Below are 23,489 nucleotides of genomic sequence, written 5' to 3'. Positions count from 1 at the left end.
AGTAATTTATTGATTTTCCTTGTAGTACAGAAATATGTATTGAAAAATAGAAGCAAGGTTCCCAAACTTAATAAGAATGTTTCAAATACTGGTAAAACTTTGTAGTGCATATCCGAGAGACAAGTAACAATCCAATATAAATATATTTCTACAGATATGTTATGAACTGATGTCTATTCTCTTTTCAAAAAGTGATTTATTTAAGAATCATTGAAAATCATCATGTCACTTCTGTCTATGCTGCTTTTTATATTTACTTGTTATTTATGATGTTGTATACTGCCACATTCTCCTTAGCCTATACATCTTGGTAACTCATTCTTATGTCTCTTCTTTTCTATGAAAAGAAACTATCGGAGACAGAGGTATGTGATAAATGTAAGGTGAATACATCCTCTAGAAAGGCTAGAAATGATGATTATTTCTATGTTTTTTCCATTTTTGTGATAATGTGAATTTCACAGAGACTGCATGTAGACTTCATCATTTTTATGTATTTTGGCATTATGTTCCTAATGTGCATTACTTTGCATTTATTAATGCTGACTTTTGTCTGCCATTTTGGTACCCAGTCAAATAGTTTTGTGAGAGCGCTTTGTAACTGCAATCAGTTTGGGACTTAACAATCTTGAGTGATTTCATATTGTCTGCATATTTTGCTGTCTCATAGTACACCCCCTTTTTCAGATCATTTTGAGTATGTTGAACAGCACATGTCTTAGTTCAGCTCTTTGAGGGACCCAACTATTTATTTCCATTGTGAAAACTGACTATTTATTTCTACCCTTTGTTTTAACCAAGTATGATGACTTTCCCTCTTATTCCATGACAGTTTACTTTGCTTAAGAGCCTTTGGTGAGAGAACTTGTCAATGGCTTTCTGAAAGTCAGAATACTCAATATTGACTCTTATCCACATTCTTGTTGACTCCCTTAAATAATTCTAATAAGCTGGCAAGGCATGATTTCCCTGTACAAAAGCCATGTTGACTCTTTCCCTACAAGTCTAGTATGTACAGAATGAGTTGGCCTTAAAGCCTTTTGACTGAAATTACAACTACTTTGGCAGAGGACAGGGCAACTTAAATCTTGAAAATATCAAATGAAACTCAGCCTATACCAAGGCAGAATTAGTATGAGAGCCTTTTGGTATACGATTATATATTTTAAACACGTGAGAAGCTTTTGAAATTTGAATCTGGAAGTGAAAGAAGTGAAGGAAATCTTAATTGAGGAGTCACATTTTTAGGAGTTTCTGTATTTCTGAAAGTCAAGTGAAAGTGGGCCCGCTTTCTGGTTAATGACCATTTTTATTAATGGTGACAAACAGAAACAAACACCTTGGAAGTACAATGTTGAATAGATAATGGAACATTTTCTTTTAATGATTAAATCAACAGTCAAGTTATTCATTTGAATTAGGCAGACATTTCTGACCTGCTAGAATTACCTCCAAAGGTCTGATAGCTATCAATTCACTAGGGGTGCATCTACACAGCACCCTTACCTCGAACTAAGATACGCAATTTGTGCAATGCAAATTGCGTATCTTATTTCGATTATATTTCAAAATAGTTTATTTTGAAATTTGGCACATCTACACAGTGTCAAATTTCAAAATGATGTGCTATTTTGAGACAGTCCTTATCCCTCATGGATCGAGGCGTACAGGGTTGCCAGAATAGCATACCCATTACTTTGAAAAATATTTTGAAATAATGGGCATATTTAAAAGACACATCAGGTAGATATTTTGGGATACCTCCAGTATCCCAAAATAGCCCCGCTGTCTAGAAATACTCTATCAGAGGAAAAGTGGGATATGTTGGTAATAAACTGGAGGTTTTTCCTGAAACTCAGGCTAAAGGGTTGAGCAAGAAATGGATTCCATATTTTGATAGTTTTGATTTATTTCAGAAACATGGACCATTTTCATCTCTTCACAAAGAATTTGCTTCTAATTACATACATTAAAAAGGTTGTTTAATCAGAACGGAAATAAATTTTGGATGAGTAAAGGAGGGAACAGAACAGAAGGTGGGATTTAAAAGGATGACCAGATCATAAATCCCATAATACTTCTGGACTAGCAGCTTGTCATTGTCTTTCCTGTCTCTCTTTTGCTTCAAGCAATCACATGAGTAATACCTACTCAGAGACTACTTGTTGACAAAATGGATAAGAATTAAAAGTTAAAAATTGAAGTTAAAGGAAGCAATGATTTACATTTTAAATTAGGTGCGCAGATGACTATTTTAAGATAATGACTAGACTGTAGCCAAGAAACACTATATTTAAATAAATCTTAATCTGTACACAGTAGCACAAGAAAAAAGTTCCTGCTGGAATCTAAAATTACTCTTATGTAAACTTCTGATGAAGTGAACTCTAAAGATGCAGCAGTGCCAGATGATACCTTGAAACTAGAAACCATCATTCAAGCAAGCAGATGATGAAATCTTTAAAACCTGTGCCTTTAGCAAAGTGAGAATTGATGCAAATTAAAGGAAGTCAGTAGCATGTTGTGTTTCTCAGGGCAAAAATGTTCATTTTAAACCCACTTTGAAATCCAGTGGTAGATCCAACTAAAACCAAGTCTAAGTTACCAAACAACCTAGTCCTTTCACAAGCATTATATTTACTTGGAAAAATGTAAAATTCTGGACTTGCAGTTTATGCTTCTAGAGTACTAGAAGGCTTTAAAGTGAACCATTTGTTGGAGATGAAAGCCAAGATTTTCAAACTGAACAGCAACTTTGGGTGTCCTTATTGGAGCCTGAGTTTAAGAGAATGGCTATACAGACTGATGGGCAGTTTCATCAGCTAGGGAATGGAAATAAAGTTCCAAGTCCTTTTAAGATTTTGTCTTCAGGATTTATTCATTCATTTGCTTTGAAACAAAAACAAAACAAGACAAAAAACCACCACCAACAAAAAACCCACAAATCAACTGAAAAACATTTGACAATAATTACCCAGAGTCTTTCCCTGAATTAGCCAACCAGGAAGGGGGAACACACAACTCTTTCACTTCGCTCCTGTTTTACCCAACTTCTACTTCTTTCAGTCTCTGCCCTGCAAAACCAGATGACTGGTTGGTAACTATTCTTCATCTGAAATGGATCATCCAAAAACTGACAAGCTCAAAACTAAACTAAGTTCTGAAAACTAGTCACTTTTGAAAATCTTCGCCAGAGTTTTCCAGTTAAAAGGCAGGTGTTGCAGAATTAAACCTTTGGCATTGCATTAAAAATATAAAGGACTTATCTTTCAAGTCTGAGGTTTTTATTAATATTCTTCTTGTGTGTAATTTAAGTTTCCTCATGTAGAGTATTATACCTGCCTCTTCTTCCTATACTAATATTTGTGTGTGCATGTCTTGTTTTCTAACCTTAAAATGTTTATTATGCTTTAGACAAATACCACAGGGAGATTATGTAAAAAAGCCTGGAGAGGCCGACTCTTTTTATAGCGACATGCCTCCTGGAGTCAGCACAAACTCTGCATCTAGTTCTAAGAAGAGGTCTGCTTTTCTGTCGCATTTTCAGATTTCTACCTGTTCCATCACCCATTATTCCATTAGTCAGAACATTTCATTGTTTTGCAGCAGGTTTGAGTCCTTCTTCCTTCTTTGTGGAATGTTAAAAATAGCATCTCTCATTCTTTGATTACTGATTGTTTTCACCACTACATAAAGGGCCCTAATATTAAAAATAAGAGCAGAATAAGTATAATTTGCATTGCTGTCCAAGATTTGCATAATCTAATTTTAAGAGTTTCTCTATTTGAAAATTGCTTTCGAAGAAGACTAATGTTCTTGGCTGATTCAAAAGCAGAAGAAAACAATAAATAAAAAGCTCTGTGAATTTTATATCATATTCTTGTAATCAAAGAAAATAGATGCTGTCATGCTTCAATAAAGTTATAAAAATAAGTGTGTGAATGTGAATGTTATTTTGTAACTTTATTTGTAAATGTCATTGTTAATTGATTTTATTTATAGTCAAAGTAGACATAGTGAATATTATAATTCTTGCTGACTTGCAGAAATGAGCATGGTGTTCATAGCTTATATAGATGTTATTTCTAGACTAATATACTAAACTATCAACCAAATTTTAATATAGGACTTGATCCTGAAAACACTTGTTCTTACTGTTGTGAGAAGTCCCTCAGAGTATTAGATTGTTAACCACTAATTTATAAAAATAACTTTTTCATTTGAAAAAACAAATAGTCCTGTGGCACCTTAGGGCATGTCTACACTGCAGGGCAAAAGTCGAATTAAGATACGCCAATTGCGCAGCTGAAGTTGAAATAGTTTAATTCAGCTTTTGGTGCTGTCTCCCCAGCAGGAAGTCAAAGGAAGAACATTCTTTCTTTAACTTCCCTTAGTCTTTGAGAAATGAAGGTTACAGGAGTCGGAGTAAGTTCTCCATCGTAACATTATTTCGAACTAACTGCTTGTTGTGTAGGCATGCACTGTGTTATTTCGAAATAATATCAGTTATTCCGAAATAATGCTGCTGTGTAGACGTACCTTTAGGCTACATCTACATTGCATCCCTCTTGCACAAAAACCTATGCAAATGAAGTGTGGATTAGCATATTGCTGTGCTTCATTTGCATAATTAATTAGGGGGCTTTTTTGCACAAAATGCTTTTCCGCAAAAAGGAGCCATCTACACAGCTCCTTTTTGTGCAAAAATCCCCTCTTGCAAAAGAACAGTTCTTCCTCATTTTTTCAGGAAGAATGGTTCATGTGCAAGAGGGGTTTTTTGCACAGAAAGGAGCTATGTAGATGGCTCCACCAAACACCAAAATTATTTCTATGTAGATGGCTCCTTTTTGGGCAAAAGCCTCTTGCGCAAAACCACCCCCTAATTAATTATGCAAAAAAGCACTGCAATATGATAATCCGTGTTTCATTTGCATAGGCTTTTGCGCAAGAGGGTTTCAATGTAGATGTAGCTTTAGAGACTAACAAAAATATATATAAAATCATGAGCTTTTGTGGGTAAAACCTACTTTATCAGCTGAGTTTGTTAATATATTGTTGCTCAAATTGCTTAGAAAAGATATCAGTGTCATTTTAAAAGAATAAGTTCATTGCAAAATGTTAATAGTTCATTGGTGTTTTATGCTCACTCAGAGATAGTTTAATTATGAAACTTTTTTTTCACTGGCACTTCAAAATAATTTGCAAAGAGCAGTGTGTAACAGCAATATAGTCCTTTTCATAGGAGAACTGATTTTGTAAACTTCTTATTTCTAGGCTCGTTAAAAATTTTTTAAATGAGCAGTTGACAAAACCGCACAATTTTTAGCCCATTTAAAGTTGCTGGTTGTAGCAAATATATGAAGCTATATACTGTGTAGGCATCATATTCCACTTACTTTAAAGCAGGGGAGGGGAACCTCAAGCCCCAGAGGCTGAATGTGGCCCCCTGACTTGCATGAATCCAGCCCCTGAGGCTCAGGGTTCCCCTTCTCTCATTGGGGAGCCCGCACTTACTGAGGGACTGGAGCACACAAAATCTACTAGCCTGTGCCCCACTAGGCTCTGGTTTGCGGGGAGATTGTGGGGAGTGTCTTTCTTTCTTCACAGTCAGGGGCCACATCAATGAGAGTTTGGGTTTTTTTCTGGCTTCTCACTTATGTGTGGCCCCCAACTGATTTTTCTGTGGGTCAGTGGCCCTTGACTCAAAAAAGGATCCCCGCCCCTGCTTTAAAGTTTCACATTTACATCTGAGACTAAGACAAATGTATCTTTGAAGGGAAAAACAGCTAAAATGTAATTAACTAATGACACCTTTTTTAGCTACGATGTTTATATTTGCGGAGGGATAAATAATTTACTTACAGGGAGGGATAATTAATTTACTTAATCTTAAAATGATGCTGTGTCTTCAGTTGCAAAATTATTTCTCAGTTGACTAAGTTCTAATCAAATCTTGGGATAACAAATTTCCATAGGTTTTGTATTCAGCAGTGGAGCAATTAAGAAACAATTTGTTTATTTTTTTAAAAAACGAACATTATGTAACTCTTCTCTTTGTTATATGTCTTTCTTTCTCCTCAGACTTCCATTTCTTTCATGTTGCTTTCACTTGTTTATTATTTACTACACAAACAATACTAAGGTCTGTTTATGCTAGACAAATTGAATGTTGCCATTTGACCAGTTCAGGTAGTGTTGCAGCACTGTTGAGCAAGTTTGGGTAATGCCTCTTATTACATTAGGATTAATGTGGACAGAAAACAGAACATTGAAACCATCCCATTGTAAACTGATGCTTTCAGTTCAGTTTCTGTGATGTTATACCCACCTATTAGACAAATTATCTTCAGGAAACTCTGTCCAAAAATACCCACATCACTGGGCAGGCCCAGAGCAATAGAGATGTTACTCATTTGTTCTATGCTGGAAAACACCTCTTGTAGACCTAATGAATGCCCTGGCTTGCCACTGCCACATTTAGCAAAGAGGGTGGAGAGCAGAAGTAGCTGTGGTGCAGGAAGTCTTCCACAAGCACCTGCTCCCCCTGGATACTGGTTCTCAACACCTCTCAATTGTGGAGAAAGACAGGAGGGGAAAGAAAAACATTATTTCGTCTTATAGAACTTGAGTATGCAGACCACGCTCAGTCATAACTTTGGCCTGCCAGTGCACACTGCAGTCTCCAGCTAACAGAAAGAAAAAGATCCATATCCTTGTATTCAGCTGAGAATGAGCTCTAGAACTCCCTGCCTAGGTGTGTTGGTGCTCCTGTGATCATCCTGGACTACAGGCAGTAGAGCAAATGTGATGGGGACGCTTCCTCGCCACCATCCATCATCATGTTTCTCTCTAGTTGTGTGAGAACTTAGCATTTATTTCTCAGTCAGGATGAAACCAATGACTGGACTAAATCAGGAAATTAGCACAGTTAAATATGAAGGGCATGCTACAGCTAGGAGCAGGTAGAAGGAAAGATGCTTTGCAAAACTTGCAGTGCATTAAGATAGTAACAGCAGAATGAAGTGCTATAAGTGGACACTTTACAGAAGCTAAGCTAGTGAAAGTGGACACACTGAATCACTGTGAGAATGGACAGTACTAGCAAAGCTTAGTGGCCATGCTTACCCATAAAATAGGCACTCTGCTAGTGCAGACAGACCTTTAGGCTTTGTGTTGTGACCCAGCACTAGAAATGTAAATGTTTCTAACTCTTCAAACCAATATTTAATTATTAACAGTTAACTCAACAATAATCACATACGAGCCTTCCTATTCCAGGTCAAATGGATTATCTCATTCATGGAGTGAAAGGATTCCAGACACAAAGCATATTTCGGACATCTGTGAAAATGGGAGACCTAGAAGTAACTCCTGGCAAGGTAAGAGAGAACCTTTGTACTGATTACAGTCAGAATCTGCCTGAAAGTCACCATCGCTATGCTGACAATTTAACTGTTCTTTGGAAAGGAACAAAACTCCTAAAATTGTGCACATTTGGTTATTAACCTGGGAGTTCGGATTTAACAGCTCAACACACTTCTACATTTTGCAGTATCACTCAAAGCAGATTTTGAATCCTCCAACTCTGAGGTGAATTATTCTACATCTGTGGCAATGGGCAAACTGCAATTTAAAATCAGTCATTTGAGTGTAAACCTGAAACTTGTATGCAGCATATATTCAAGTAAGAGGTACCCTTATCCAGATATAATGGCCCAAATTCTCTGCTGTGCTTATAGCAGGGGTGGGTAACAATTTTTTAAGGGGGGGGATCACTTTACAGATTTCCAAAGTGGTCGTGGGCCACCCTGGAGGGGGTGAGGTGTAGGACAGAAGGGGTAGGGCCTTTAAATAGCAGGAGTTGAAAGGGCTCATGCCTCCCCAGTGGTTTCCAGGAAACGCGTTAGCGGTGGAGCTGGGAGTTGCGAGCCCTTTCAGTTGCTTCTATTTAAAGGGCTTGCAGTGGCTGCAGGGAAGATGCAAGCTCTTCAAACAGAAGCAGTTGAAAGGGCTTCCGCCACTAACACGTTGCCTGGGAGACATGGGGAAGGTGCAAGCCCTTTAAACAGTAGGAGTTGAAAGGGCCTGCGCCTCCCTGGCAAATCCCAGGCAACTCGTTAGTGGCAGGATCAGGAGCTGCTGCAGGTCAGATGAAAGTGCTAGGTGGGCTGGATCTGGCCTGCTGACAGGCCTCTTGTCCAGCCCTGGCTTATAGGGAGGAAACCACAAGTGAGCCATTTACAGCTTCCCGAGTCTCTGAGGGTATGTCTACACTATCCTGCTAGTTCGAACTAGCGGGGTAATGTAGGCATACCGCACTTGCAAATGAAGCCCGGGATTTGAATTTCCCGGGCTTCATTTGCATAAGCGGGGCACCGCCATTTTTAAATCCCCACTCGTTCGAACCCCGTGCCGCACGGCTACACGCGGCACGAACTAGGTAGTTCGAATTAGGCTTCCTAGTTCGAACTACCGTTACTCCTCATTCCACGAGGAGTAACGGTAGTTCGAACTAGGAAGCTTAGTTCGAACTACCTAGTTCGTGCCGCGTGTAGCCGTGCGGCACGGGGTTCGAACGAGTGGGGATTTAAAAATGGCGGTGCCCCGCTTATGCAAATGAAGCCCGGGAAATTCAAATCCCGGGCTTCATTTGCAAGTGCGGTATGCCTACATTACCCCGCTAGTTCGAACTAGCGGGGTAGTGTAGACATACCCTGACTGGTTTTATGCTGGCCACAGCTCATGCAGAGTTTAAAGCAATTTAAGCTCTTGTAGCTGGAAATGTTCCCCAAGAACTTGTCCACAAGCAAGTGATTATCTGAACATCCTTCAATCACTTCTCCTACCCATCTATACTAGCCTACATTCAAAGTCTGTGGGGATGGAGTCGGCCTGGGATGTAGATACACTGGATCTGTGTCCACTAGGGCGATATAGCTAATTCCGTTTTCTTTGTGCCTTTGACCAGAATGGGTGAGGCCTAAACATGCCACACCATTGATTGTAGTCAGTTTGCCTTGGAAAGGAATACCTGTGAGAATACAGGGAGGTGATACATCAGATGAAAAAAAATCAGAGCAAAATACCTCCTAGTTTTATTTTTGTATGAAAAATTAAGATTTTGAGCCCTCAAATTGAATTGCACACAAGAGCATCAGAGTGGTCCTACTGCAGCTTTTTAAAGAGAGAGACTAGGATGTATATTTAAGATCTTAACAATGAAGTAAATTCCTTTGGGATTTATTCCTGTGGCTTGAAATCAGCTAATCATGGTAAACAGGTTAAATATATCAAAAGAGGAAATACTATATTCTGGAAATACAATTCTGAGGACCAAATTTTTAAAGCTATATAGGCACCTAAAGATGCAGGCAGACACTTAGGTTATGTCTACACAGTGACATTATTTTGAAATAACTATCGTTATTTCAAAATAACTTAGTTCACGTCTACACAGCAGGCAGTTACTTCTACATAATGTCGAAATACTGTCAAGCTGGAGGACTTCTTACTCCAACTCCTGTAACCCTCATTGTAAGGGAGTAACGGAAGTTAGAGGAAGCGTGCTTTATTTCAAAATAAGTGCTGTGTAGATGCTCTCCTGTTTGAAATAAGCTATTTTGAAATAAGCTGCACAATTGACGTAGCTCAATTTGCATAGCTTATTTCGAGTTAAGCTCTGATGTGTAGACACACCCTAAGTGGGATTTTCAAAAAGTGCCTAAGCAGGTTAGGTACCTAACTCCCATTAACTTTAATGCTTAAATGTTTTTTAAAATGCCCACTAGGCAGCAATATGCATCTTTATGTGCTAACTACCTTGAAAACCTTCCCCTAAGTGTCACTGATCACCAAGGACAAGTTCTAATACGAGATTATTACTAAAAATCCAAATTGTGGATTGTCTTAATTTCTCTTGCAGGGGGGAGGATAGAAACATCTCTGACTTTCCTGCATTGTTTAAAAGTCTGAGAGGGATAGATGTGTTGGTCTGTAACTAAAACAACTTAAAAAACAATTGTCCAGTAGCACATTAGGGACTAACAAAAATATATAAATAGTATCATGAGATTTCATGGGCAGAACCCCATTTTTTAGATGACAAATGTAGACTAAGGGGCCCCGAGTTTGAAATATAAATCAGAAAAAAGAGGGGAAAGGGGGATGAGAGAGAAAGAAAGAGGGGGGGTGGGGGGAAACCCTGTCAATTAAAATATCCATGCTAAATAAAGCTAATAGACTAGGCTGTAAGTACTTGATTCTTAGCTTTTGATGTCATTTGGGTGTTGAATATAACGGCCCATTCAGTTCATGTCTTTGTTCATGCCATACAAGATAGTATCAAATTTGCATGCAAAGGCTAGTTCCACAGATTCTCTCTCTAGTTGACTCCTGAAATTGTTTTGCAAGGGAATAGCCACCTTTAAATCCATTAATGAGTGTCCAGGCAAGTTAAAAGATTTCTATATGTGTTACCATTATGAATATCTGATCTGTGTCCATTAATCCTTTGTTGTAGAGACTGTACAGTTTGGCCAGTATACATGGCAGAGGGGCATTGCTGACACTTGATGGCAGAGATGAGAGATCACATTAGTGAATGTGCAGTTGTATGAGCCTCTGATGTGGTGGCTTATGTGGTTAGGTCCTGTGATGATGTTGCTTGTGTAGCTGTGTGGACAGAGCTGGCACCGGAGTTTATTGCTGGGGTGGATTCTTGGATGAGTGTGTCTGAGGTGTTATGCGTGGTTGCTGGAAATAATTTGTTTTGGGTTAGGGGGTTATCTATAGGTGAGGATTGGCCTGTCCCCCAATGCCTCTGAGAGTGAAGGATTGTTTTCCAGCATAGGTTGCAGATTGTTAATAATTCTCTAGATGGGTTTAAGTTGGGGACTGTAGGCGATGACGAGTAGTATTCTGTTGTTTATTTTGTTGGGCCTATCTTGAAGCAGCTGATGTGGGGTACTCACCTGGCTCTGTCAATCTGTTTTTTTTTCACTTTCCCAGGTGGGTATTTAAGTTTTAAGAATGCCTGATAGAGATCCTGTAAGTGTTTGTCTATGTCTGTGGGATTGGAACAAATCCGGTTGCATCTTAAGGCCTGCCTGTAAACAATGGATCAGGTAATGTGTCCTGGATGAAAGCTAGAGGCATGTAGGTATGTATAATGCTTGATAGGCTTCCAGTATAAGGTGGTAGAAATGTGGCTATCATTTAACTGTACTATAGTGTCAAGCAAGTGGGTCTCTTGTGTGGACTGGTCTAGGCTAAGGTTGATGGTGTGTGGAAGTTGTTGAAATCCCTGTGGAATTCTTCAAGGGTATCCTTCCCGTGGGTCTATATGATTAAGATGTCATCAATGTAGCATAAGTAGAGTAAGAGTGCTAGGAATCTGAGGAAACATTGTTCGAGGTCAGCCATTACAATATTGGCATATTGTGAGGCCATGCAAGTGCCCATGGGTGTGCCATTGACTTGAAGATATAAATTGTCCCCGAATTGGACATCATTGTGGGTGAGAATAAAATCACAAAGTTCAGTCACCAGGTGTGCAGTGGCGTCATCAGGGATAGTGTTTCTGACAGCCAGTAATCCATTATCGTGTAGAATGTTGGTATAAAGAGCATCTACATACACGGTGGCCAGGATAGGGCATTTTCAGGAATATTACTGATGTTTGTAGTTTCCTCAGTTGGTGGTGTCTCGAAGGTAGCTAGGAGTGCTGGTAGCATAAGCATATGATGGTATAAAGGACATGAAAAATGTGGAGAAATCCACCGCAGATAAGCTCAGTGTTTCCAACCCTGGTGTTTGTCTTGTGAGTTTCACAATATGTAGTGTGTATCTGAGACCCCCAGCTCCTGGCAGGAGCTGACCGGGTGAGAATTTCAGCTTTTACTTTTTTTAAACTTAAATTCATCTCTCTCTCAGTTGCAGAGAAAAGCTTGAAAATATGACCCAGGTGCATCCTATGGACTCAGAAACCAGAATTCAAATAAACATAATAAAATGTATTATATTTTTTAAATGCTCATGATTTTTTGAAGAGGCCTCACTCATGTTTTTTGAATATCTGAAGATGCCAATATCATTAGTTTGGTGGGGAAGTAACATACAAGAATTATAAGCATTTTTGACATGCAGTACATGTAAGTTTCAAGATATTATTTGGTCTGCTTTTATCCTCTGATCTCTTTCAGGTAATATAGGAGGAAACAGAAAGAAAATCAGAGGCAAAAGATATAGGCCACGGTCTAATTCAACTGAGTAAGTCTGACTGACCCTTTTAACAGCAAAGCAGAAAAGAACAGTTTATAAACTAATGCTACTTTTATTTATATTGAGTCTTTTAAAGTAGAAACTATAGGCATTTCCTGCAGCCCACTCAAAGCACTCACTGGCAGTCTGGTAAATGTCTAACAAATGTGTTTTTAACCTCATATAATTTCTTTTAAAACAATTAACTATTACTTTTCTTCTTCACAGTCAGGCCTATAGCAAACCCTACCATTGGAGACAGCCTGCAACGTCACGACAGGCTCCTTTCTACAGTAAACTGCTATTGCTGAGTGTCCTGTTTCAGTAGTGAATTTCCGAGACCATATTTTCTTTTCTTTTCCCTCACCCCAGATGGCACCTCTGTAGAGGACACAGCTCCTTCTAGGGGCATACATTCCTATCTCTGACTCCCATCCCAGAGGTTTGAGGAAACTCACCGTGCTTTGAGAACACACAGTTTATTGCATTAATCCATCATGTCTGACATAGAATATCTTCTCAAACCACTGGGATCAGAACTGTCCATGCGAAGTCTTTGCCATCATTTTCATTGACTTCAATGGGCTTGGGATCTGGTCCAGTCAGGGAAAAATAAAGAAATGGGCATGTAGGTATAATGTAAACATATTAGTAATTGAGCCCATTTGTAAAACTCTCCTATGTGTGCAAGCTTCACATAGATAGTTACAGTATTATTTAATTTGCTTTCTTGCCTTCTTTATTTTAATTTATTAAATACCTTTTATATGAAAGGATGGTAAATATCTGGAACCATAACCTATCATACGTTATCAAACATTTTCCAGTAATATTCCCTTATTGTTGTGCCACGTAAGAATGTATAGTTCTCTGACTGAGACAGAAATGATTATTTCTTCTTCCCGTGTTATCAGTACCAATGCATCTCCCATGCTGGCAGAAGGTTTGATAATAATCCTGCTAGAAGCTAACACTGACAGGTTTTCTGTTGGCTCTGCCTTTTTCAGCTAAAAGTTTTTGAGTTTATTTCAAAACGTGAGTGTTTCAAGTTCAATTGCATACATAGGTTTCTAAAACCAACATGTAGTTCTATGGCACCACAGTCCTGGTCTACACTAGGGAGTTATTTCAAAATAACTCCCCTTATTTCAAAATAATTAGTGAAGCGTCCCCACTACCAAGCCTGTTATTTCGAAATCTATACTGCTGTTTTCCTCAGGGAATAGTTAGGTATTTTGGGAGTTATTATTTCAAATATAGTATTTCGAAATGATTTCCTTGATGCCCTTAGAGACTAACAAATTGATACTATATATATATTGTGGGCAAAACCCACTTCATCAGATGAGCTGAAGAGGAATAACCTCACATAGTGAACCTTGTTACAAATTACAAAAATTAGTAGTTTGAGACCTGTAATAGCTACAGCATTGCATGGTCAAGAATGACTCTACAATATCAGTAACATTATTCCTAAATTCCTTTGAGGAGTTTATCTGTCCATTGACTCCAGCACCCCTCTGCCTTTAGTGATGATATACTCTTACTGGAATGTTGATTATTTGGTTTGACAATTGAATAGCCCATTTGACTAAACTGCGCAGAGTGCAGATGAGGTTGCAAGTTCTTCTTTAGAAACTCGCTTTGTGCTCTCTTTCTTAAAATAAGGCAGAAAAACACAGCATCAAATTCAGGGATGGGTGGTTGGTCCAGCCCTACCCCTTCTGCTGAGGCCCAGCCCCTTCTGAAACCAAGCTGCCTCCCTGCCCTGCCCCACCCCCCCACTACCACAGGAAGGGGAGTGAACAGGCTTCAGCCTCCCTGATCCCAGAGCACTAAGGAGAGTGGGCGGTAAGTGGCTTCAGCCTCCCCAGCCTCAGAGCACGGGGCAGGTGGGCGGCACAGCCACAGCCTCCCTGACCCCAGAGCACCGGGGACAGTGAGCGGCCCATGACTCCAGCCTTGGAGCACGGGGAGGATGGCACTCAGGGCCAGCAACACACTGCCCCAGTATGCCTACAGTAGACATTTTGTGGGCGGAGTGTGGGCACAGCCAGGCTGCCATTTGGGAAGGCAATGCCTTCCCCACCTACAATACCGTCAGCCCATGAATTCAGACCTGCCACAACTCCATAAGAGTATGGTGATGTGTCTGCTTAACCAAAGCTGCATTTGGCCTATAGAAAACAGATCTTTTTTTTTTTTAACTCAGCCTCCATCTGGGAAGAGAATCCTATTTCTAATAAGGTTAAAGAGCAGAAGGCATCTCCTTCCCCTGTAATGGTAGCACCTGATGCTGAAGAGAGAGTCTCAGACTGCTGCAACGGAGGGTAGAGCAGCAATCTGTAGGGAGGGGATGGAGCATCTGTATTCCTAAAAGGTATCTTCCAGGCTGGGTGGGCTAGGGAGACACCCTTTCTGCTGAAGGTGTCTCATTTGGGAATGGGTAAGAGGTTGGTGATTGCAAAGGCGCCTTGTCAAGAATCTGCTCTGCAAGAAGATCAGCCATGAGGTGAGCAAGTTTCACAAAACCATATCCTCCAAATCAACACTCCTGCAGTGAGGAGAGGAGAGAAGTGTATGGGGGCCCACGGAGAATATAATTAGGAATATGAAATCCCATTTTGAAAAGAACTAACCAGGAATGATCTGTTACTAACTGTGACTAAAAAACTTGTTGTTTAACAAAATGAGATGCCAGCTGTTTTCAGGATCATGCAACATTTTCAAGGCAAATTTACCTCATTAACTTCTCAGGTAAACATGGAAGAACCTTAATTAAATATATCCGGAGACAATGGATAGCATTTCGAATACTTTCCATGTGACATCTCAGAGCTGAATAATGCACACTCTGACGAGAAAACAAGACAACACCTCACTATTCTCTCCTATAAGTTAACAGGATCCATTGTAAACTGTTAAATCATTATGAGCCTTATTTATGCCATACTCTGAATGTGTGCAGAATTCAAGTTTTTCCACAGGCAGATGTACATTTCCTTTCACACCTATCTGATTTTTGCATGCACTTGCAGTTCTTGCATGCACAAATTAGATACATTATTTTGTGTGCACGGCTGTGCACCTGATTGGAATTTGGCTCACAGACTAAACTGTTTGTTTCCTTTGAATTTCTGAAGCACTGGGTAGTTTTTCAACTATATGACTCTCATTAAAATTAATAGGAGGCATATAGCAAGCATCTTGTGTAATTCCTGTAAAACATACCAGACATTCTTTTTGTGTGTGCCTTGAAATCTAACAGATTGTTTTTTTTGGTTGATGTAAGGCTGCTGATTAATGTCATAGCTCTAAAACTATTTGGTCAGTTTTAAATTGCTTCCAGATGAGTCAAAAAACCCTTGGGAATGTTTATTTAATGAAGTTACGTGGTTCACCCCATAAAAGGAAATGTTAACTAACAGGGTAGCATGTTCTTCCAAACCTTCTATAATGGGATTGATTAAGTGGTCTGATAAAGTAATAGTTTTCTGTTAAAATCAAGGAGTATTCTCCAAGAAAAGTAATACAGACTTTCTGATTAGTCTGAGAGTAAAATGGAGGCATGTTAAAACATGTCCTAATGAGATGTGTTTCTCCATTTAGCAGTAGTACTGGTTCTCGTTAATTCATGTTACTGTTCCTCTAAGTGTGCATCTTCCTCATTGTTATAGTTGATATAAATATGATTTGGCTTAGATTTTTCTATTATATATTGTGTTTTTGCAGCAGGGTAACCCATGTATCTGAGCCTGGGCTTTCTCACGCCCACCAAATCCCGACCCAAGGCATAAGCCAAGGGGGTTCTCACCACCCCCAGACAGGGAATCGGGATCACAGGTCAGTTTCACCTGTTCCTTCTCTGGGCTGCCATTTTTATCCCATGAAAAGTACCTTCCCCTGAGTATTCAGTAATTTCACTGTGGCAAAACACTTTTGGCCGCTTGGAGGCGCTCCTGCTGATGCAGCGCTAGCTCGACCCTCCTCTTTGCCAGCCTGAGGTGTGAGATCACTCTGGGTCTTTTGCATTATTGCATGTTGCGCTACAAGCCAAATCAAGCCACTGTCTAGTTTTAGTCTTAGATTTAACAACAAATTTATTCCAAATGAGAATTTATCATTCAAAGTCATTTTGGATTTCAATGACGACTGATGCACAAATGACTACAAGGATCAATCAAAAAGCTTTCCCATGACAAGCTTTCTCATTCAGTGATCTGCAGTGATGTAATATAAACCTTTCTATATGCAGGAAGGAATAGAGGTTATTGATATGTAACTGGGCCTAGGAAGCTCACAAACATTATTGTACAACAACTGCATGTTTTGTTGCCATATTTTACATTTTAGTTTCAATTTTAAAAAGACAGATCAGGAGTGTTTCATGGTTATCAAAAGACCCCTTCAAATAAAAAGTGCAGGTTAAAAGTACTGCAGCTATGGCTGACTCCCCAGAAAATCTGTAGCCACATCAGCAGTTAAAACTGTATCAGCGGATCCAAATGGTACTGTCATTGGCCTGTTAATTTACTAGTACTTCATCTGTGGCTGCACCATAGCTTTTAACTTTTACTTTTCACTAAGAAGCCAGGTTGGAAAGCATAAAGCACTACTGATTTGTAATAAAGAAAGGCAAGTTAGAGGCAATTGTGGCTGAAGGGCATATACTTTTTGAGAAGCTGTGGCTGTGCTTATGCGGGGCAGGGAGATGAAGTTCCAGAACAAAAAAGGAGTTCTAAGGAGTTAAAAAAACAAAAACTGCACTGCATTTTAGACTGAATGGTTTGGAATATTGTAGAACATTTGTTTGTGTTTTCAAAAAAAAAAAAAAAAAGAAAAGAAAAAAGAAAACTGGCCTAACTTATGCTCATAAAATCAATCCCTTGTTGAAATAGTTCACACACATGAGATCCAGGAGGCTGTTCACATAAGTAAGAGCTGTGGGGTTTGGTCCAAAGATATCTAAAGTAGATATTTTTTTAAAAAATGCTTTTTGTTGTTATATTTTATTTACTATTTCAGATTGTATTGATCCCTTTTACATAAATACACTGATAAAAATAAAGGTTAGACTATTGTATCAGAAATGCAGAATATAAATCGCACCAAACAAGTTGATTAGTTTCTATATCACATTTTATTGTTAACACTATAAAGGGAGAAGAGGAAAAGTTTCAGTACAATTTAGTGAACTTTCTATTGGTGGGTAAGGGAAGTTAGTTACAGAATTTTCAGCTGTTGAAATATTACTGCTAACCATGACATAAATTAATAATGTTGTATAGTTTGTATTTAACTTCAACTAATACGTACATGGTTTTTAAGTGGTTCTTTTGCTAATCAAGTTTTTACATTGTAAAATAGCAAATCAATTATGCAGCACTCTTTGTAATTTCACTAGATCACACACAATTATTAAAACCAAATTTCCTTCGCAATATAGGTATACAGAAATTGCCACCAGAAGTGACAAAAAGAGAGCATTTTAAATGGTGAGGTTGAAATTCATCCCTGTACAGAGGGATAGCTCAAGGCTCTTCTGCACTTAAAGCCTCCATCCTCTAATTCACTTCAGCTGGGCAGACACCTGCCCCAGCAGAGAGTAAATAGCAGGAGATGAGCAAAATCTCATCTCTATTTTGACAATGTCAGAGGTGCATAGACCTTGTGCTAATTGTTGCTCATCTGCATAGAGGTGAATGTCACCCTTAGGAGGTTCAATGAATGAGGCATCCCTAACAGTTCCTGTCTTATCTGCACTTGAGCCTTGTTGTAGTTCAGATTTTCTCATGCAGTTGTACACATTGCCTACTCCTCACCCAACATCCATACTGATTTATGTGCCATACTCACATGCATTTGGGGGATGATGACATCCTTGCTGAGCTTGTGCTGTGTGTTCTCAGATTTTCTATTCTTCTTCCTCTTCTTCTTTTGCCTTCTCTCTTCCTTCCATTGCTTTCTGCAGGTATTTAAACACCTGGTTCAAAAGAGAATATAATGTAGCTAAGTGGGTAGAAGATGTGAATAAAAACACTGAAGGACCATACTTTAGGTATTTTGTAAATTAATTCTATATCTTTTGTAAGAGCTGTTCCAGCATATATAAATATGTTGGGAGTCCTTTCTTGTATATATCAATACAAGTTATTGTAGGTACAAAAGGCTCCTGTTTATTTGCTGCCTTTTGATGTCTTTTTTTCTTTTTTCTTTTTTTGGCTTCATGTGCAGTTCCAGTTCTTTTTTTCTGAATGTTTTAATGAAGCCATTGAAAGGGGTGTTTGTAGTGCATGCAATCCCACCATCATCTATAGCTTTTAGTAGCTTTCTCTTCATTTTATGCCAAGTAGCGTTTTATGGGCATGAGACATATTTACCACCAATAAAATCATTTTAACCTAAATAGAATTTCATTTACTGAAGCAAGTGGTCTCACAACACATTTATTCTACCCACTGTCTATACAGTGCATACTGAGCTTAAATGGAAAGAAAAAGAAAAAGAATAAAAAGTAATGGAATTTTACCTTAAAATACAATGGGAAGGGAATAATTATTGTGACCAGAAAGAGAAAAATGAGAATATATTCTGCACTCTGAGGATCTAACTACCCCGGGTGTTTGGTATAAATGAGTATAAGATTCTACTGAAAATACTTTTTAAGGGGAAATTGTGAATTTAGTAGGTACCAAGTAAACAGAAAGAACTAGGCCAGCCTCTTTCTTTCACCTGAATAATGAGACTTTGATTTTTCGTATGGTGGGGGCAATTCTCCATTTCCCCCATACTCAAGTTAGAAATGAAGAGAGGGCAAAGTTACTTTAAGCCACTGTTTTATCTAGCATACAGAGGAGCCACAGGGTTGCTGTAATTTGTGCTTTGCTCCCATGGCCCCCTGTAGGATTCTGGAAGGTACAGAATAACTCACTTAGCTTTAGCTCTTCCCCTTCCCACACATTCCTGCTCCCTTTGCAATACCAGAATGGCATAAAGGGACTATAGTATAATTGTGAATCAGGCTCCATACGTCTCTCTCTACTTGAGAACTTGATCCTGCTATTCAAGAGCACAATATCAAAGCACGAAGTAGACACAATCTATGGAAATGTGATAAGACATTTAATTTATTAATTTCACGGTGCTTTGGAAAGAGCCGTTCTGATTTGTTAGTCATATTGTGTGCCATTAACATGATTGGCTCTCCGCAGTACCTCAGAAACAAAATGAATCCCATCGACCAACAATCATGAATAAAAAACATTTTAATAAGGCAGGAAAACTCAGAATCCTGCAATTATACTTTTAGTATTTTAAATTATATCTATAAACTCTTTCCATTACATCATCTACATGTTTCTTAGAACAGAGCAGATGATGATAAACTGCTCATGATAGTTAAGAACAAAGCAGACTGAAGATCTTCAACAAGATCTCATAAAATTAGGTGATTAGGCAACAAAATGACAAATGAATTTTAAAGATGATAAATGCAAAGTAATGCATATTGGAAACCAATATGCATACAACCCAACTATACATACAAAATGATGGCAACTAATTTAGCTATTACCACTCATGAGAGAGATCCTCGAGTCATTGTGGCTAGTTCTCTGAAAACATCCATTCAGTGTGCAGCAGCAGTCAAAAAAGCAAACAGGATGTTAGCAGTCATTCAAAAAGGGATAGAGAATAAGAAAGAGAATATCTTATTGCCACTATATAAATCCATGGTACACCTACATCTTGAATACTGTGTACTGATGTAGTCGCCTCATCTCAAAAAAAGATATATTGGCACTGGAAGAAGTTCAGAAAAGGGCAAGAAATGATTAGGGGTTTGGAACAGGTCGCATATGAAAAGAGATTAAAAAAACTGGGGCTTTTCATCTTAAAAAAGAGGAGACTAAGGGGGGATATGATAGAGGTCTATAAAATCATGACAGGTAGGGAGAAAGTGAATATGGAAACATTATTTACTTGTTTTCATAACATAGAAACTAGGGGTCACCAAATGAAACTAATAGGTAGTAGGTTTAAAACAAAGAAAAGGAAGTTTTTTTTCAGGCAGCACACAGTCAAACTGTGGAACTCCTTGCCAGAGGATATTGTGAAGACCAGGATTTTAACAGGGTTAAAAAAAGAACTAGATAAATTCATGGAGGTTAATTCCATCAATACTTATTAGCCAGAATGGTGTCCCTAGCCTCTGTTTGTTAGGGGCTGGAAATGGGTGACAGGAGAAGGATCACTTGATGACCTGTTCTGTTCTCTCTCCTTGGGGCATCTGGCATTGGCCATTGTTGGAAGACAGGATACTGGGCTTCATGGACCTTTGATCTGATCCAATATAGCTGTTCTTATGTTCTTAACAGCTGCATTTTGAAAACAAAAACAAAAAGATGTTTGTAGAAGCCAAAGATCTGGCTGAATTACCCTACTGCATATCTTTTCATTAAAAAAACTGGATGCTCTTAGCAGCTTGGTAGCATTAGAACATTTATCTTGTAATTACTGAAGCTTCAAACTTTAATTAGTTAGGCTAAGTTAGTCACTAGGCCAATATTTTGGCTTCAAATACCTTATGTCTCTTAAAACAAAAAACGACTATGTAGCACTTAAAAGACTAACAAGACGGTTTATTAGATGATGAGCTTTCGTGGGCCAGACCCACTTCCTCAGATCAAATAGTGGAAGAAAATTGGCACAACCATATATACCAAAGGATACAATCAAAAAAATGAACACATGAAAAGGACAAATCAAATTTCAGAACAGAAGGGGGATGAGGGGAGAGATAAATGTCTGTGAGCTAATGATATTAGAAGTGATAATTGGGGAAGCTATCTTTGAAATGGGTAAGATAATTAATGTCTTTGTTTAGACCTAGGCGTAAAGTGTCGAACAACAAGCGACACACAATCTCAGGCGTGCTGAACACTATGCCAGCCTGAGTCTCAAAAACAACCCGGACATTATAATCAAACCAGCTGACAAAAGGGGTGCTGTGGTCATTATGAATAAGGCCAACGATAACCTGGAGGCAACCAGACAATTCTCCAATACCACATTTTACAAACTTCTCTCTTCTGATCCCATCTCGGAATACCAACAGAAACTACACTGTCTCTTTAAAAGGCTCCCTACAACTACTCGGGAACAAATCCACACAGAAACACCTTCTGAACCCTGACCAGGATTGTTCTATCTGCTTCCCAAAATCCATAAACCTGGACATCCTGGACATCCCATCATCTCAGGTATCGGCACGCTCACTACTGGTTTATCCAGCTATGTAGACTCTCTTCTCAAACCTTACGCAACCAACACCCCCAGCTATCTCCGAGATACTACTGACTTCCTAAGGAAACTACAAAACATTGATAACCTCCCCAATAACACCATCCTTGCCGCCATGGACATAGAAGCTCTATACACCAACATCCCACATGAAGATGGATTGCAATTAGAAACACTATCCCAGAGGACACCACTGCCAATCTGATAGCAGACCTATGTAACTTTGTTCTCACCCACAATTATTTCCAGTTTGAGAACAACTTATACCTCCAGATCAGCGGCACAGCCATGGGTACACGCATGGCCCCACAGTATGCTAACATCTTTATGGCTGACATAGAACAACGTTTCCTCAGTTCCCGTCCCCTTTACCCCTTCTCTACTTACGCTACATCGATGACATCTTTATGATCTGGACGCATGGCCAAGAAACACTGGAGACATTCCACAGAGATTTTAACAACCTATACCCCACCATCAATCTCAGCCTGGACCATTCTACACGAGACATCCATTTCCTGGACACCACAGTACAAATCACCAATGGAAAATTAGACACCACTCTCTACAGAAAACCCACCAACTCATACAGTTACCTATATGCCTCCAGCTCCCATCCAGAACACACCATACGATCCATCGTCTATAGCCAAGCCCTTCGATACAATTGCATCTGCTCTAATCCCACTGACAGAGACCAGAAACTTCAGGATCTCTACCAAGCATTTGTAAACCTCAACTACCCACCTGGAGAAATAAAAAAACAAATTGAAAGAGCCAGACGAATACCTAGAAACCATCTACTTCAAGACAGACCCAAGAAAACCAACAATAGAACACCACTTGTCATCACCTATAGCCCCCAACTTAAACCTGTCCAACACATTATCAATAAACTACAACCTATACTGGAACAGGATACTAAACTCTGAGAGGCTCTGGGAGACAGACCCATAGTCTCCTATAGACAACCACCTAATCTCAAGATGATTCTTACCAACAACCACAGGACATACCACACTAATACCAACCCTGGAACCTTCCCTTGCAACAAACCCCATTGCCAGCTTTGTCCACATATTCACTCTGCTGATACCATTATTGGACCTAACCAATTGAGTTATAAGATCAAGAACACATTCCTGCTCATCCAGAAATATAATTTATGCTATCATGTGCCGAAAGTGTCCGTCTGCTATGTACATTGGACAAATGTCTCAGACGCTTCACCAAAGAATCAATGCCCACAAAACAGATATTAGGCAGGATCACAAAGAAAAAACAGTTTCTTGCCATTTCAACCAGAAAGAGCATTGTCTCAACGACTTGATTACCTGCATCCTGCTTCAAAGACCTTTTCACACCAGACTTGAAAGAGAATCCTCTGAACTGTCATTCATGCTTAAATTCGACACTTCACGGCTAGGTCTAAACAAAGATATTAATTATCTTACCCATTATAAAGATAGCTTCCCCAATTATCACCTCTAATATCATTAGCTCACAGACATTTACCTCCCCCTTCATCCCCCTTCTGTTCTGAAATGTGATTTGTCCTTTTCATATGTGTTCATTTTTTTTATTGTATTCCTTGGTATATATGGTTGTGCCAATTTTCTTCCACTATTTGATCTGAAGAAGTGGGTCTGGCCCACGAAAGCTCATCACCTAATAAACCATCTTGTTCGTCTTTTAAGTGCTACATAGTCCTGTTTTTTGTTTCAGCTACACCAGACTAACACGGCTACATTTCTATCACTTATGTCTCTTGGAATTGAACATGTGTATCTCAGGGCAATCTGGCTAGGACTATGCTTTTTCACACTCTTTTTTTTGGAGATCGAGACTAGTTATTAACTTTAATGGAAGACCAGGGCATTGGATCCTTGATCTCCATCTTATATGCATAATGTCTCTTGCAAAACTTTTGT

General features: G+C 39.0%; 1 protein-coding gene across 5 annotated transcripts in view; it reads left to right on the top strand.

The window, feature by feature from the left end:
- Positions 1–23,489, top strand: part of ADAM22 (ADAM metallopeptidase domain 22) — a 201,788-nt gene that overhangs the window by 164,800 nt on the left and 13,499 nt on the right. The window contains exons 26-31 of one of the 5 annotated variants that reach the window (XM_089776712.1): positions 348–365; positions 3,415–3,609; positions 7,279–7,379; positions 12,201–12,267; positions 15,991–16,101; positions 18,230–18,316. In XM_089776712.1, coding sequence (XP_089632838.1) covers positions 348–365; positions 3,415–3,609; positions 7,279–7,379; positions 12,201–12,267; positions 15,991–16,101; positions 18,230–18,316 — 579 coding nt within the window. The remainder of the gene's footprint in view (positions 1–347; positions 366–3,414; positions 3,610–7,278; positions 7,380–12,200; positions 12,268–15,990; positions 16,102–18,229; positions 18,317–23,489) is intronic. The other 4 variants (XM_075922419.2, XM_075922416.2, XM_075922422.2 and 1 more) reach the window with 4 other exon arrangements.

The sequence above is a fragment of the Pelodiscus sinensis genome, chromosome 2 (assembly GCF_052426305.1).
Source record: "Pelodiscus sinensis isolate ZL-2025 chromosome 2, ASM5242630v1, whole genome shotgun sequence".
Classification (NCBI taxonomy): domain Eukaryota; kingdom Metazoa; phylum Chordata; order Testudines; family Trionychidae; genus Pelodiscus; species Pelodiscus sinensis.
The sequence above is the reverse complement of the archived record's forward strand: the minus strand, read 5'-3'. Positions and strand labels throughout refer to the sequence as shown.